Source organism: Abramis brama (genome assembly GCF_963993115.1).
Source record: "Abramis brama genome assembly, chromosome: 4".
Classification (NCBI taxonomy): domain Eukaryota; kingdom Metazoa; phylum Chordata; class Actinopteri; order Cypriniformes; family Leuciscidae; genus Abramis; species Abramis brama.
In genome coordinates this window covers 41,834,856-41,849,155 of record NC_139966.1, presented here as the reverse complement: position 1 = coordinate 41,849,155, position 14,300 = coordinate 41,834,856, and the positions used below count along the sequence as shown (strand labels likewise).

Here is a 14,300-nt window from a genome sequence, read left to right as displayed (position 1 = left end):
TATGTAAAAATATAAGACAGTTTTTAGGGAATTCAGTAATGGCTTACTTTAGTTGTTTCTGCATATTAAGTTGGGATAATAGAAAGAATGTGAACGGACAGTTCATTTCTACATTTCAAGTGATTTCAAAAGGCTGCTGCTGATGAGCTAACAATGCAGATTCAATAAATACATTACCACTTAAAAAATGACGCTCTTATATGAATTCTGAGCAGGAAACTGATGGAACTGTCACATTTATGTTTTAATACTGGAAATGACAGCAACTGAATATGTCTTAAAGTTCAAAGTCTGAAGTATGATCAGTTTACTAAATTATTGATATGATCTTCCACTTCCACTATTTAATGTTGCTCTGTCTGTGAACAGGATGTATGTTGATGATGATAGAGGAAGTTGTTCACTAGGAGTCAGTCAGTTTATTATGTTCACACAGCACACTTTCACACAGTCTCAAATCATCTGCAGACGCCATAATACAGAACTTGGTTTCCTTCTAAAAACTAATTTTTCTTATCTCTGGCAAGTCTTGAACTCTTCTTCTTTTTTATTTAATTTTTTATCAGATGTTTTCAGTGTTGTTCTGTTTATTGAGCTGCTGGACACTTACAATGAGTTCATACATATCATATTTTTGCCGCGTTTGTGCAGATTTACAAGTGTGTTTCCTCACTGGACTGAACGTCTGTTAATGAAGAGATGAACAAGGCAGAGAAAATCATTCTTTTCTCTTTTCTGCTTCAAGGTGTGGTTTCTTTTCTCTTCACATCATTACTATTTAAATTAAATATCAGTGGAATATTTTGTTTCACTGTTGCTTCTGTTCTGCTTATGTTTATACTTTTAACAATGACCCTGTAAAGTAAATGAATGTTTTGAAATGAAAAAATAAAAATAATAATAATTTAGTTTTTAGCATTTTGTATAACAGAAATGTGTTTGTCTGTCTGAATGTTTCAGTGTTTGTTTCTGCTGGTGTCTTAATGATTTTCATCATGTGTGTGTTAGGTGTTTGCTGTAGATATTATGGCATCAGTTTGCCAGAGAAGATTGAAGCTCTCAGTGGATCCTGTGTGATTATAAAGTGCACATTTGAGTTTCCGGAAACAGATGACAAACACCTCACTGAGAGTGATGCTATAGGAGTTTGGTCCAAAGGTGGACATGAAGAAAAGGATAGAGTGTTTAACTCCAGCGATCCCAACCCTCACTTTAAAGGGGAAATAACTGGAAAACTACATGAGAAGAACTGCACCACTGTCTTTTATAATGTTAGTTCAAATCATAATGATAAATATTACTTCAGGATTGAGAGTGGTGATCTGATATACACCTACACAGAAAACAACACCATAGTAAATGTCATTGGTGAGTGATTTTTATTTTTGTATTTTTATATAAATGAATGTTAAATTAATATTTTAAATGTATTTGTCATGCCATTATTGTCAGTGTACGTAATCTTGTATTTGTGTGTATTTCAGAGTCTCCCCCCAAACCCACAGTGAAGCTGAATGAGGATCAGGATCAGGAGGTGTTGGAGGGGAGCTCTGTGAGTCTGCGCTGCTCTGCTGAGACTCTCTGCTCCTCTCCTCCACCAACTCTCACATGGAGCTTCACTCCCAGAATCCCCCTCAGTGAGAGCAGCAGACAACAGGAGCTCCTCATCTCTGATCTGAACTTCACTGCTACTCACCGTCACCACAGAGTCACTTTCACCTGCACTATAACCTACCAGCTACAGGACAAGAACAAAACAGCACAGGACAACATCACATTACATGTTCAGTGTAGGATGTTTTTGTGGCATCAGTTCTTTTCTCCTCCATAAGACGCCCATAAATCTATATGTATGATATCATTCTCTTTTTCTTTTTCAGATGCCCCTGAAATCTCTCCCTCCTCCAGCTGTAACGGAACTGATGTAACTGTGTGTTTCTGTGAGGTTGATGGGAATCCCTCTCCTGAACTGGAGTGGCATCTGTCTGGACGTCCTGTCAGTAACTCTTCAAACACGTTCATCAGTGAAGAGCGATTGAACAGCACAGGCTTGAGGAGCTCCATCACTCTACATCAGTCACTCTCACACACATCCACTCTGCAGTGTGTCGGTAACAACACTCATGGCACTGCAAGAAAACAGCTTAAACTTAATCTCTTCCCTCCAAAAAGAGGTAAACTCAAGTACACACTAACATAAGTCACAATAAAATTGTCTGCCAAATGCATATATAATTTTTTTTTTTTTCACTGCTCCTCTGTAGGATTGTGGGAAATTGAGGATCTTTCAACTGATGATTAGTAAATGAAAAAAGTCATAACCGTATCAGTCTTTAATGCTAATGCTAATCTCTCACTTTTCATATCGTTCCTATGCTCCTGCCATCATTATCTTGTTGTTTAAAGATTACGATATGATTCGCTTTTCCTTGTTAAATTGAATCAGTGGATCATCAGTGAATTTCTAAACACTCCTTTATTCTTCTTTAGGTTTGAATGTTTCCTCTGTGATGATTGGAGTTGCTGTTGCGGCTGTGCTGGTCATTATGTTCTGTGCCATTACATTTATCTGTGTACAGTAGGTGAACGACACATATAAGGTATTAAGAACCGTAGCAGAACAACTATAATAAATTACGGTAACACTTTATTTCGATAGTCCACTTTAAACATTCTACTAACTATGAGTAACATTGCAACTACATGTCAACTAACTGGCATTAGAGTATTAGTAGACTGTCTGCTTAATAAAAGATAAGGATCACAGAATAGACTCAGCATATGATAATGAGCTGATGGATTTTGTTTTATATAAACACACTCACTTTTCTGACATATGTTGCAGATGAAAGTGATTTATTCAGTTATGGGGAGATAAACATTTAAATACAACTTTATTCCAAGAACAATAGCACCTATTGAGAAATAGAAAAAAACTAATTATACCAAAAGTTTACATCTAATGACTCCAAAAATGTAATGTGACCATCAAGTAAAAAATAATACCTTGTTTTCTTACACTAGGAATAGGTAAATTTAGAACTTAATTGTAAGCTTTTTTCTTTTTTTAAGTAAAAAACTTTTTTTAATTATTACTGAAGAGTTTTGCCTCTCATTTTGGGCACTTTCTGTTCCTCAAAAATATGTATTTTAATTTAGAAATTACAAACATGTTCATCATAGAAGTGATGTATTCAAATATGTATGAAGTGCATTTTTACATAATGTATGTTTGAACAAATTAATATATCTAGGCAAAAAAAAGTATGAATGTTATTGCATTATATAACAAAATATCAAACCGAGAGGCATTTGTTAAAAATAAAATAGTAAAAGTAAAACATTTCACAAACATTAGCAAAATTAACATTTAAATGATTCAGAACATGTATACAATTCACAATAAACACAACAAATATTTTGACACTATACTTTTTAAATTAAATTTACGGTAACACTTTACAATAAGGTTCATTAGTTAACTACATTAGTTAACATTAACTAATAATGAACTGCACTTATACAGCATTTGTTCATCTTTGTTAATGTTAATTTCAACATTTACTAATACTTTATTAAAATCTTGTTAACATTAGTTAATGCACTGTGAACTAACATGAACAAACAATAACCAGCTTTATTTTTTATTAACTAACATTAACAAAGATTAACAAAAACAGTAATAAATGTATTGCTCATTGTTAGTTCATGTCAACCTACCAGGAGTCTCCAGAAGAGCAAGGTGTCAGGGTCTCAGAGACTTGGGTTAGGTAAAGAATCCTAAAAATGTACCCCCTCTTAATAAGCTGAAGTGTAGTAAAACACATGAAGACTGTTTTTTTATAGGCTTTATAGACAGACAGATTGAGAGTGACTCTTGAAGGACCAGCACCACATCCTCTTCTACCACTGTTTGAATAATTCATCTTCCAGAATCTGACAGTAAGTTTTGGGAGTTAATTTTTAGTCCATCTCTGCAAAACAGACTTCAGGGTAGGAGATGGACTAAAAATAAACTCCCAAAACTTATTAAAACATATTCTGGAAGATGAATTCTTCAAATAGTGGTAGAGGATTTTTGGATTCTTTACCTAACCCAAGTCTCTGAGACCCTGACACCTTGCTCTTCTGGAGACTCCAGGTAGGTTGCAGTTCTGGAAAATGGTGGCGCTGGAGACTAAAGGGTTCCTGATGGTTTCACACTTAATTCTTCACCTTAATTCTTCATTCTTTTGCAGTTAACATGTGTCTTTTCTTCTCCACCTGTATTTGTCTGACCCTGCTGACCTAATGAGTATTTCACTGTCCAATGGTCATGCCTTAACTGCAATTTCTAGTATTGCATTAGTATTGCATTCTTCTCATGGGTATTTAATAATTTTTGACTTTTCAGTCTGAGTTAAATCTCTTTTTTGGCTTATTTTATCTGTAAAAGAAAACATGCCTCATAATTCTGCACACCTGAAAATAAGGCGTTTTTCATTTCCAGCCTTCATGAACAATTATATTTCACTTATAAATGATTAAATACAAAATTAATTGTAGTTATTACGATTAATGTGGTTTGGAATTTGTCAAATGTGCCTGGAAAAAAAATATGATCAGAAAATCAACGTGCCTAATAATTCTGCATGCACTGTATATAACAAAATATCAAACCAAGAGGCATTTATTTAAAAAAATAATAATAGGACAAGCAAAATATTTCACAAAAATAAATAAATTAGCATTTAAATGATTAAAAATAGATATGGAATTCAAAATGAACATGAAACATATTTTGACACTACTTAGTGGTTATCACTATTGTGAAAAACAACACTATGGTTACTTTACACATCCACTAAAAAAACTTAACACCAGTTGAGCACAAATAATAAATAGAGAAGTTAGTTCTGAGAAAAGCTCTTACATCATTTGTCTGCAGATGCCACTTGCTTTGTCACTTTGTATCTGCATTGCAAAGGACACTCAGACATTTTTAAGTGTGACTAAGTGGTCCAAAAAATGTTGGGGGTCACTGCACAAGTTTATTCACTTGCCAGTCACATCTGGCTTTTGATTTTGCTCTCTGTAAAGCTAGTATGTAACTGATATTAAAAATCAACACGTTGCTTAGTTTGTTTTAAAAATGTATATTGCATGAGGATTTGAAATCGGCCCCCCATAATTACTATAAAATTACACCACTAGACCATCATGGCTCACAGTCTTGTAGGAAGAGAGTCAGAACTGTCACTGTTTCCCAATCAAAGGGGGAAGAAAGGTGCAGGATGCCCCCGAAAAAGTTGTTTAAACAGTAAGAATGCGTTTCTTTGTAGAGAAATGATATAATGGACTAAACGTTAGTAACCCAATATCCTTTCTTTTCAGGTTGTCCGCCAAGCTGAAGGTGAGTCTTCTTTGTTATAAGGACTAGATAGTAAGGCATGATATAGGTTGATGATAATGATGATGATGAGGATGATGATGATGATGATGATGATGATGATGATGATGTTTGAGAGTGTTTTTGTTTTTAGGCTCAGAATGAGGCAGCAGACACATATGCTTCTCTTCAACTCTCAGCTCCACCCTCTGAATATGAGACTTTGAACATTAAGAGAGGTGACACACAATAAACAACAAATACACATTTTATCTCCTCCTTTGTTTTCTTCACTCAGTTGTTCTTTCATGAGTTATGCAATGCATGCATTTCCACATGAAAGACATGGATCCGATGTCTGATACAGTACAAAAGCCCGAAGACCAAGCCTCACTGGCAACAAATATGCATGTTTTTGTCATATTTTATGCAAATATTTTTTATTATTATTTATTTAGAACAACAAAAAATATACAAATAAAATAAAATATAAAAATACAATAAGTATGCTGCAACATACCGAAAGAAAAAAACAATATCTATAAAGTATTAGAACAATTACAATATGTTCCAAAAGGAGCGGGATGAAGCAGAAGCTTATTATTTTTCCCAACCCTTATATAACTCTTAATAGTTCCAGTATATATTTTATATATATATCATTTTTATATTCATAGCAAGATAACAAACATACCATAATTTTTAACACCAACCAAACTTTGACATTTTGCACCAAACAACCCTTCACCCTATATTCACATCTCTCAATGCAATCAGTATTATAACCCACACTCAAATCACCTCTGTTCCTCTTCATATCCTTTTAATAAAGTGTTTTATATAACTTTTTAAACTGTTACTGTTTACAATGTTTTAACACCTGCTCCAAACCATTCCATAACCTCAACCCACAAATAGTGATGCACATACTTTTTAGAGTTGTTCTTATTATAAGCTTTTTAAAGTTTAATTCTTCTCTATAAGCTTATACCCACCCTGCCTTTCCATATTTTTTTTTTGTAAGTTTCCCGGAAGTCGATTACTTCTTGCTTTGAACATGACTTGTGTTGTCTTCAATTTAACCATATCAGTGAACTTCAATATGTGACTTTAAGAATAATAAATCTGTTTAGCTGTTTGAAATAAACATATATTTCATACACATTACATATTTGTAATTTGCTTGTCAGAAAAAAAGGTATAGATGGCTTGATTTGATAGATGCTCTGTCCTAGTTTCTCTACCTATACTGTGCAGTAAAAGTGTGTACTCTTTTTGTAACAAAATAAAATAAATAAAAGTCTGCCCACTTTATATTAGGTGTCTTTGACTACTATGTACTAACATTTAAATTAATATTTTGATACAATGCACTTATTGTGTACATGCATGTTTTTACATTGTACTTATTTAAAAAAAATACCTGCATGTAAATACAGCTGTAATTATTAATTTCTGTAATTACATCAGTTACACTGTTGAACCTTCCCTTACACATTAGCCCACCTTTAAACCTACCTATACCACCAAACCAATAGCAGTTTTGAAATACAGCATAAACACTAAGTATATTATACTTATTTTTTTAATGTAAGTATAGTAGTTAAAGGTCCCATATTGTCAAAACTGAAATTCCCTGGCTTTTTTCATGAAAACAGAGGTCTAGGGACTATGTATCTACCATATAAGTTTCAAAACAGTCAATCCACAGACAAATGCACACAGCCTGCATAAAGTAGCTGTGCCTTTTCACGAGCCGCTGTGACTTCCGTAAAAATGTGACGTCAGAACTACTCAGTCACCGTCTTCAGTCTCCACCCCGAGCACTGCCCACCATCATTGCACAGGCTTCCGAACAACAGTAATATAAGAGACCAGTGGCTAATGTTTATTTACTCAACACAGCAATTTAGTTCGACCTTAACTGTCCTGCACATTTCACAAGTGACTGCTTCGTCAGTCAGGCACAGTTCAATGCTGGTTTTTCAAAGAAGCTAACGTTACTCATCAAAGATACTGCAGTCCCTACATTGTTTGACCTCAAATTCTCAACCCGTAAATTAAACTTCTAACACATTTTATGTTACATTATGGAGCCAGCATAATCTGAAATTATAGTTTGTAAACGGATATGCAACACTATGGTGTTGCTAAATTGATGCTGACGTGTTGTTTTGTACGGTCTATGATTGCCACAAGCTTTGATAGAATATCTATTGGAAACAAGACAAAATACGTTGTTTGTTTTCCTAAGTTACAGACACCGGCCCTGTTGGTGTCTGTTGTTTTTATTGAGTTAAAGACGGTGAGATTGAGTTCACTCAGTCTCTGTGTCTTTTGTTTTGCTAACAGAAACTAACGTTTCATGTACTTGCATGGGTAACGTTATTTCAAAAGTCTGAGTTTGTTTACAGACAGTTTATGTGTAAACATGGTGTATGTGTGTTTGATTGGGTTTCATAAGCTGTAAGCCATAATAATCAAAATTATAACAAATAAAGCCTTGAAATATCACACTTTGAATGTAATTAGTCTATATAATATATTAGTTTCACCTGTTAAGTTGAATTCTTGAAATAAATCAACTTTTTGATGATATTCTAATTTTATGACCAGCACCTGTATATGCTTATGTAAAAATATAAGAGAGTTTTTAGGGAATTCAGTAATGGCTTACTTTAGTTGTTTCTGCATATTAAGTTGGGATAATAGAAAGAATGTGAACGGACAGTTCATTTCTACATTTCAAGTGATTTCAAAAGGCTGCTGCTGATGAGCTAATAAGGCAATGCAGATTCAATAAATACATTACCACTTAAAAAATGACGCTCTTATATGAATTCTGAGCAGGAAACTGATGGAACTGTCACATTTATGTTTTAATACTGGAAATGACAGCAACTGAATATGTCTTAAAGTTCAAAGTCTGAAGTATGATCAGTTTACTAAATTATTGATATGATCTTCCACTTCCACTATTTAATGTTGCTCTTTCTGTGAACAGGATGTATGTTGATGATGATAGAGGAAGTTGTTCACTAGGAGTCAGTCAGTTTATTATGTTCACACAGCACACTTTCACACAGTCTCAAATCATCTGCAGACGCCATAATACAGAACTTGGTTTCCTTCTAAAAACTCATTTTTCTTATCTCTGGCAAGTCTTGAACTCTTCTTCTTTTTTATTTAATTTTTTATCAGATGTTTTCAGTGTTGTTCTGTTTATTGAGCTGCTGGACACTTACAATGAGTTCATACATATCATATTTTTGTCGCGTTTGTGCAGATTTACAAGTGTGTTTCCTCACTGGACTGAACGTCTGTTAATGAAGAGATGAACAAGGCAGAGAAAATCATTCTTTTCTCTTTTCTGCTACAAGGTGTGGTTTCTTTTCTCGTCACATCATTACTATTTAAATTAAATTGCAGTGGAATATTTTGTTTCACTGTTGCTTCTGTTCTGCTTATGTTTATACTTTTAACAATGACCCTGTAAAGTAAATGAATGTTTTGAAATGAAAAAATGAAAATAATAATAATTTAGTTTTTAGCATTTTGTATAACAGAAATGTGTTTGTCTGTCTGAATGTTTCAGTGTTTGTTTCTGCTGGTGTCTGAATGATTTTCATCATGTGTGTGTTGTAGGTGTTTGCTGTAGAGATTTCAGCATCAGTCTGCCAGAGAAGATTGAAGCTCTCAGTGGATCCTGTGTGATTATAAAGTGTACATTTGAGATTGAGGATAAATATGACATAAACCTCACTGAGAGTGCTGCAGGAGTTTGGTCCAAAGGTGGACATGAAGAAAATGATAGAGTGTTTAACTCCAGAGATACCAACCCTCACTTTAAAGGGGAAATAACTGGAAAACTATATGAGAAGAACTGCACCACTATCTTTTATAATGTTAGTTCAAATCATAATGATAAATATTACTTCAGGATTGAGAGTGGTAATCTGATATACACCTACACAGACAACACCATAGTAAATGTCATTGGTGAGTGATTTTTATTTTTGTATTTTTATATAAATGAATGTTAAATTAATATTTTAAATGTATTTGTCATGCCATTATTGTCAGTGTACTTAATCTTGTATTTGTGTGTATTTCAGAGTCTCCCCCCAAACCCACAGTGAAGCTGAATGAGGATCAGGATCAGGAGGTGTTGGAGGGGAGCTCTGTGAGTCTGCGCTGCTCTGCTGAGACTCTCTGCTCCTCTCCTCCACCAACTCTCACATGGAGCTTCACTCCCAGAATCCCCCTCAGTGAGAGCAGCAGACAACAGGAGCTCCTCATCTCTGATCTGAACTTCACTGCTACTCACCGTCACCACAGAGTCACTTTCACCTGCACTATAACCTACCAGCTACAGGACAAGAACAAAACAGCACAGGACAACATCACATTACATGTTCAGTGTAGGATGTTTTTGTGGCATCAGTTCTTTTCTCCTCCATAAGACGCCCATAAATCTATATGTATGATATCATTCTCTTTTTCTTTTTCAGATGCCCCTAAAATCTCTCCCTCCTCCAGATGTAACGTAACTGATGTAACTGTGTGTTTCTGTGAGGTTGATGGGAATCCCTCTCCTGAACTGGAGTGGCATCTGTCTGGACGTCCTGTCAGTAACTCTTCAAACACGTTCATCAGTGAAGAGCGATTGAACAGCACAGGCTTGAGGAGCTCCATCACTCTACATCAGTCACTCTCACACACATCCACTCTGCAGTGTGTCGGCAACAACACTCATGGCACTGCAGAAAAACAGCTTAAACTTAATCTCTTCCCTCCAAAAAGAGGTAAACTCAAATACACACTAACATAAGTCACAATAAAATTGTCTGCCAAATGCATATATAATTTTTTTTTTTTCACTGCTTATCCTCTGTAGGATTGTGGGAAATTGAGGATCTTTCAACTGATGATTAGTAAATGAAAAAAGTCATAATCAGTCATTAATGCTAATGCTAATCTCTCACTTTTCATATCATTCCTATGCTCCTGCCATCATTGTTATCTTGTTGTTTAAAGATTACGATATGATTCGCTTTTCCTTGTTGAATTGAATCAGTGGATCATCAGTGAATTTCTAAACACTCCTTTATTCTTCTTTAGGTTTGAATGTTTCCTCTGTGATGATTGGAGTTGCTGTTGCGGCTGTGCTGGTCATTATGTTCTGTGCCATTACATTTATCTGTGTACGGTAGGTGAACGACACATATAAGGTATTAAGAACCGTAGCAGAACAACCATAATAAATTACGGTAACACTTTATTTCGATAGTCCACTTTAAACATTCTACTAACTATGAGTAACTTTGCAACTACGTCAACTAACTGGCATTAGAGTATTAGTAGACTGTCTGCTTAATATTTGCTAACACTTTATTGTGATGGTCCCCCAACAGATATTCTTTTGACTACAAGTAACTTGGCAACTACAATTCAACTTATTCTACTAACCCGAACCCTAACACCTAACCATAACCTAACAGTCTACTGACAGTCTACTAATACTCTAATGAGAGTAAGTTGACATGTAGTTGCTAAGTTACTTATAGTTAGAATGTCTAAAGTGGACTATCGAAATAAAGTGGAACCCAAATTACTTAGAGAGAAGAAAAGATAAGGATCACAGAACAGACTCAACATATGATAATGAGCTGATGGATTTTGTTTTATATAAACACACTCACTTTTCTGACATGTTGCAGATGAAAGTGATTTATTCAGTTATGGGGAGATAAACATTTAAATACAACTTTATTCCAAGAACAATAGCACCTATTGAGAAATAAAAAAACTAATTATACCAAAAGTTTACATCTAATGACTCCAAAAATGTAATGTGACCATCAAGTAAAAAATAATACCTTGTTTTCTTACACTAGGAATAGGTAAATTTAGAACTTAATTGTAAGCTTTTTTCTTTTTTTAAGTGAAAAAACTTTTTTTTTTAATTATTAATGAAGAGTTTTGCTTCTCATTTTGGGCACTTTCTGTTCCTCAAAAATATGTATTTTAATTTAGAAATTACAAACATGTTCATCATAGAAGTGATGTATTCAAATATGTATGAAGTGCATTTTTACATAATGTATGTTTGAACAAATTAATATATCTAGGCAAAAAAAAGTATGAATGTTATTGCATTATATAACAAAATATCAAACCGAGAGGCATTTGTTAGTAAAAGAGGCATAAAATGGTAAAAGTAAAACATTTCACAAACATTAGCAAAATTAACATTTAAATGATTCAGAACATGTATACAATTCACAATAAACACAACAAATATTTTGACACTATACTTTTTAAATTAAATTGACTAATATGATGAACATATTACACAATGGTTACTTCACACATCCACTAAAAAACACTTTGACCCAGGCTGACTTAGAGAAGTTAGTTTTGAGAAAAGCTCTTACATCATTTGTTTGCAGATGCCTGCCTGTCTGGCTTTTTGCTATCTGTGATGCTAATATATATATGATATTATAAACATGAACACATTCTTTTCAGAAAAAAAGGTATGAAACTTCAGGAGACTACAAGAGAAGATGCTACAAGAAACATTTCGACCAGTGACGTGAGTTACAAATGACACAAAAAAATCACACAAACGATTTATTCACTACAAAAAAACCTGACGCTGTAAACAAACGTAAACTTATTACCAACCTAATAAAGTACACAAACTGCTGAACAATTTACACAGACACAGTAGAGCTGATGCAACCCTGTCAATGTTTTAGGCCGTTCCACATGAGAATGAAGCGGAGTCTGTTTATGCCAATGATGTCGTGATGTCTTCTGCTGGAACTGCCACAGAAAATCCAGAATCCTTAATTTACTCCTCCATTGACTTCACACCTGAGTCACGAGAGTTCAGGAGTGCCTCCTCACTTCATGCTGACTACACTTCGGTCCAACATTGTTCTGTAGGAATGGCAAATGCAGAGAGCTCAATAGCCAAGTCTTCAAGAGCAATAGAGGCTCAGGTGATTGTGGGAGCAGATGTGGCCACTAAACAAACCGAGTCAAAGGAATCCGAGAAAGAGCCGTTTGCAGACTCCTCTCAGATTTACGCAGTGGTTAAACATCGTAACCCATAGAGAACTGGAGATTTTACCATTTGTTTTCTCCTAAATATTTCTGATATATATATATTTCAATATATATTTTTAACATCAGGCCTCATTATTTCTAACATTTGACACAATGTTGCGAAATGTGGTTAAAAACCAAAAAGCGAACGGATGACTGTTAAAGCCAGTGGAGTGTAGACTGACTTCAGGAGGGGCACACAGATAAAAAAGAGCACTGTAAATATTGTACGAGTAGTTCTTATACAGCTTTTTCATTTATTGTATTCAGTAAATATTCTCCCCAATTTTTCTGTTATTTTATGTTTTTAAATGGTTAAACCATGATATTATTTGAAGTGCCTTGGAGTTGCCATGGAAATAGGAATGTGATTCATTCTATCATATTATATCTATGATTCTGCTTTCGAGGCAGCAAGTTAACAGTCCGGATAAGAGCCACTTCTGAATTAATGAGTAACATAATCGGTTTTAGATTTTCATTCAGCCCTTTTGAGGCTACACATAACACTGATGTGGGCCAGGAAGGAATTGAGTTTGAATTCTCAGATTGAACATATTTGAAAACTTATACGGATGACTTTAAAAAAAAAAAATTACATTCATTTTACATTCCCACAAGAAAGTGGATTTACACAAAATAAAGAAAACAAAGGATCTATGAATTTCTTTAATTGTTTTCATATATATTTGTATAGATTGTCAATCATTGTACATTTCCTAAGCCTTTTGACTTTCTTTGTTGTGTTTACAACATTGCCAATTAAAGCTTCAAATTCTTCTCTAAAGTCCACAAATGCATAATAGGATCTTAGGGTTCTTAAAGGGATAGTACACCCAATAATGAACATTTTGTCCTTAATTACTCACCTTCATGTCGTTTTATGATGTCTTAAACCTTTCTGAAGCTTGAAAGTGGTAGTTGCATAGGCTGTTAAAGGAGGAACAGAAATCTCCCAGATTTCATTAAAAAGATCTTCATTTGTGTTACAAGGATGAAATTCTGACGGGTTTGGGACGACATAAAGATGAGCAATTAATGACAGAATTTTCATTTTTGGGTGAACTATCCCTTTAATAGCAACGTGTGAGTGTAGCAACCATACATTTTGTTTTATTTTCTTTGTTTTTGCTCATTTATTCATTTATAATCATACTGTATAATCTTTTAATTATTCCATTTAATCATATAATCATTTATTATATGTCATTTAACAATGTAATAATTTGTATTATATTGCTTTTCATTTGACTTATTTTACTTGCTCTTGTAGTGGTTGTTACGGTTGTTTAATCTTATAATTTTGTGGTTTCTTCACAAAAATATTTGTCACTTCCTGTAATTCTAGTTTCTTTTGAATTGGTAAAATAACACTTGTTGAACTTGTGCTGGGTAGACGAGGAATGAAGTTCAGAGTCCTACTGAGCATTGAAACATATAGGCCTACACAAAGATTATTCAATAAACTCTGCTCTTTTTTTAGCAATACTTCGTCTCCTGCTTTCTGCTATTTCACGGCTTCCTCTGTCTGTCTTTTTGGCTGATCTGATGAACAGTTATAATGTCAGAATTGTAAGATATAAACTTGCAGTTGCGAGTTATAAAGTCAGAATTGCGAGATATAAACTTCTTGCAATTGCGAGTTTATATCACACAATTCTGACTTAAATTCCAATCGGAAGTGAGCATCCCTATGCCCTACTACTCACTTCGAAGGGCAGAACGTAACCATAAATAATTAAATTACTTCCTTGAAGTCCCTTCCCTGACCAGGAAACAAACTACAGCTATAAAAACAAACCTAGCAGTCATTCAC

At 34.2% G+C, this 14,300-nt stretch overlaps 2 protein-coding genes across 3 annotated transcripts; both read left to right on the top strand.

The window, feature by feature from the left end:
• Nucleotides 1-451: 451 nt before the first annotated feature.
• LOC311080574 (sialic acid-binding Ig-like lectin 7) lies at nt 452-6,649 on the top strand. Its single transcript, XM_084110578.1, has 8 exons — nt 452-522; nt 652-745; nt 1,009-1,368; nt 1,485-1,790; nt 1,881-2,174; nt 2,491-2,578; nt 5,374-5,392; nt 5,523-6,649. Exons 2-8 carry the CDS (start codon nt 700-702, stop codon nt 5,619-5,621), a joined length of 1,212 nt encoding a protein of 403 aa, XP_083966704.1. The 5' UTR covers nt 452-522; nt 652-699; the 3' UTR covers nt 5,622-6,649.
• LOC311080571 (sialic acid-binding Ig-like lectin 7) lies at nt 5,416-13,970 on the top strand. Of its 2 annotated transcripts, none has more exons than XM_084110571.1 (8): nt 5,416-5,607; nt 8,655-8,748; nt 9,014-9,367; nt 9,484-9,789; nt 9,880-10,173; nt 10,490-10,577; nt 11,900-11,966; nt 12,133-13,970. In XM_084110571.1, exons 2-8 carry the CDS (start codon nt 8,703-8,705, stop codon nt 12,490-12,492), a joined length of 1,515 nt encoding a protein of 504 aa, XP_083966697.1. In that variant the 5' UTR covers nt 5,416-5,607; nt 8,655-8,702; the 3' UTR covers nt 12,493-13,970. The 2 variants fall into 2 exon arrangements, with proteins under 2 accessions (XP_083966697.1, XP_083966696.1); XM_084110570.1 differs by lacking the exon at nt 5,416-5,607 and adding an exon at nt 8,455-8,525.
• The last annotated feature ends 330 nt before the right edge of the window (nt 13,971-14,300 follow it).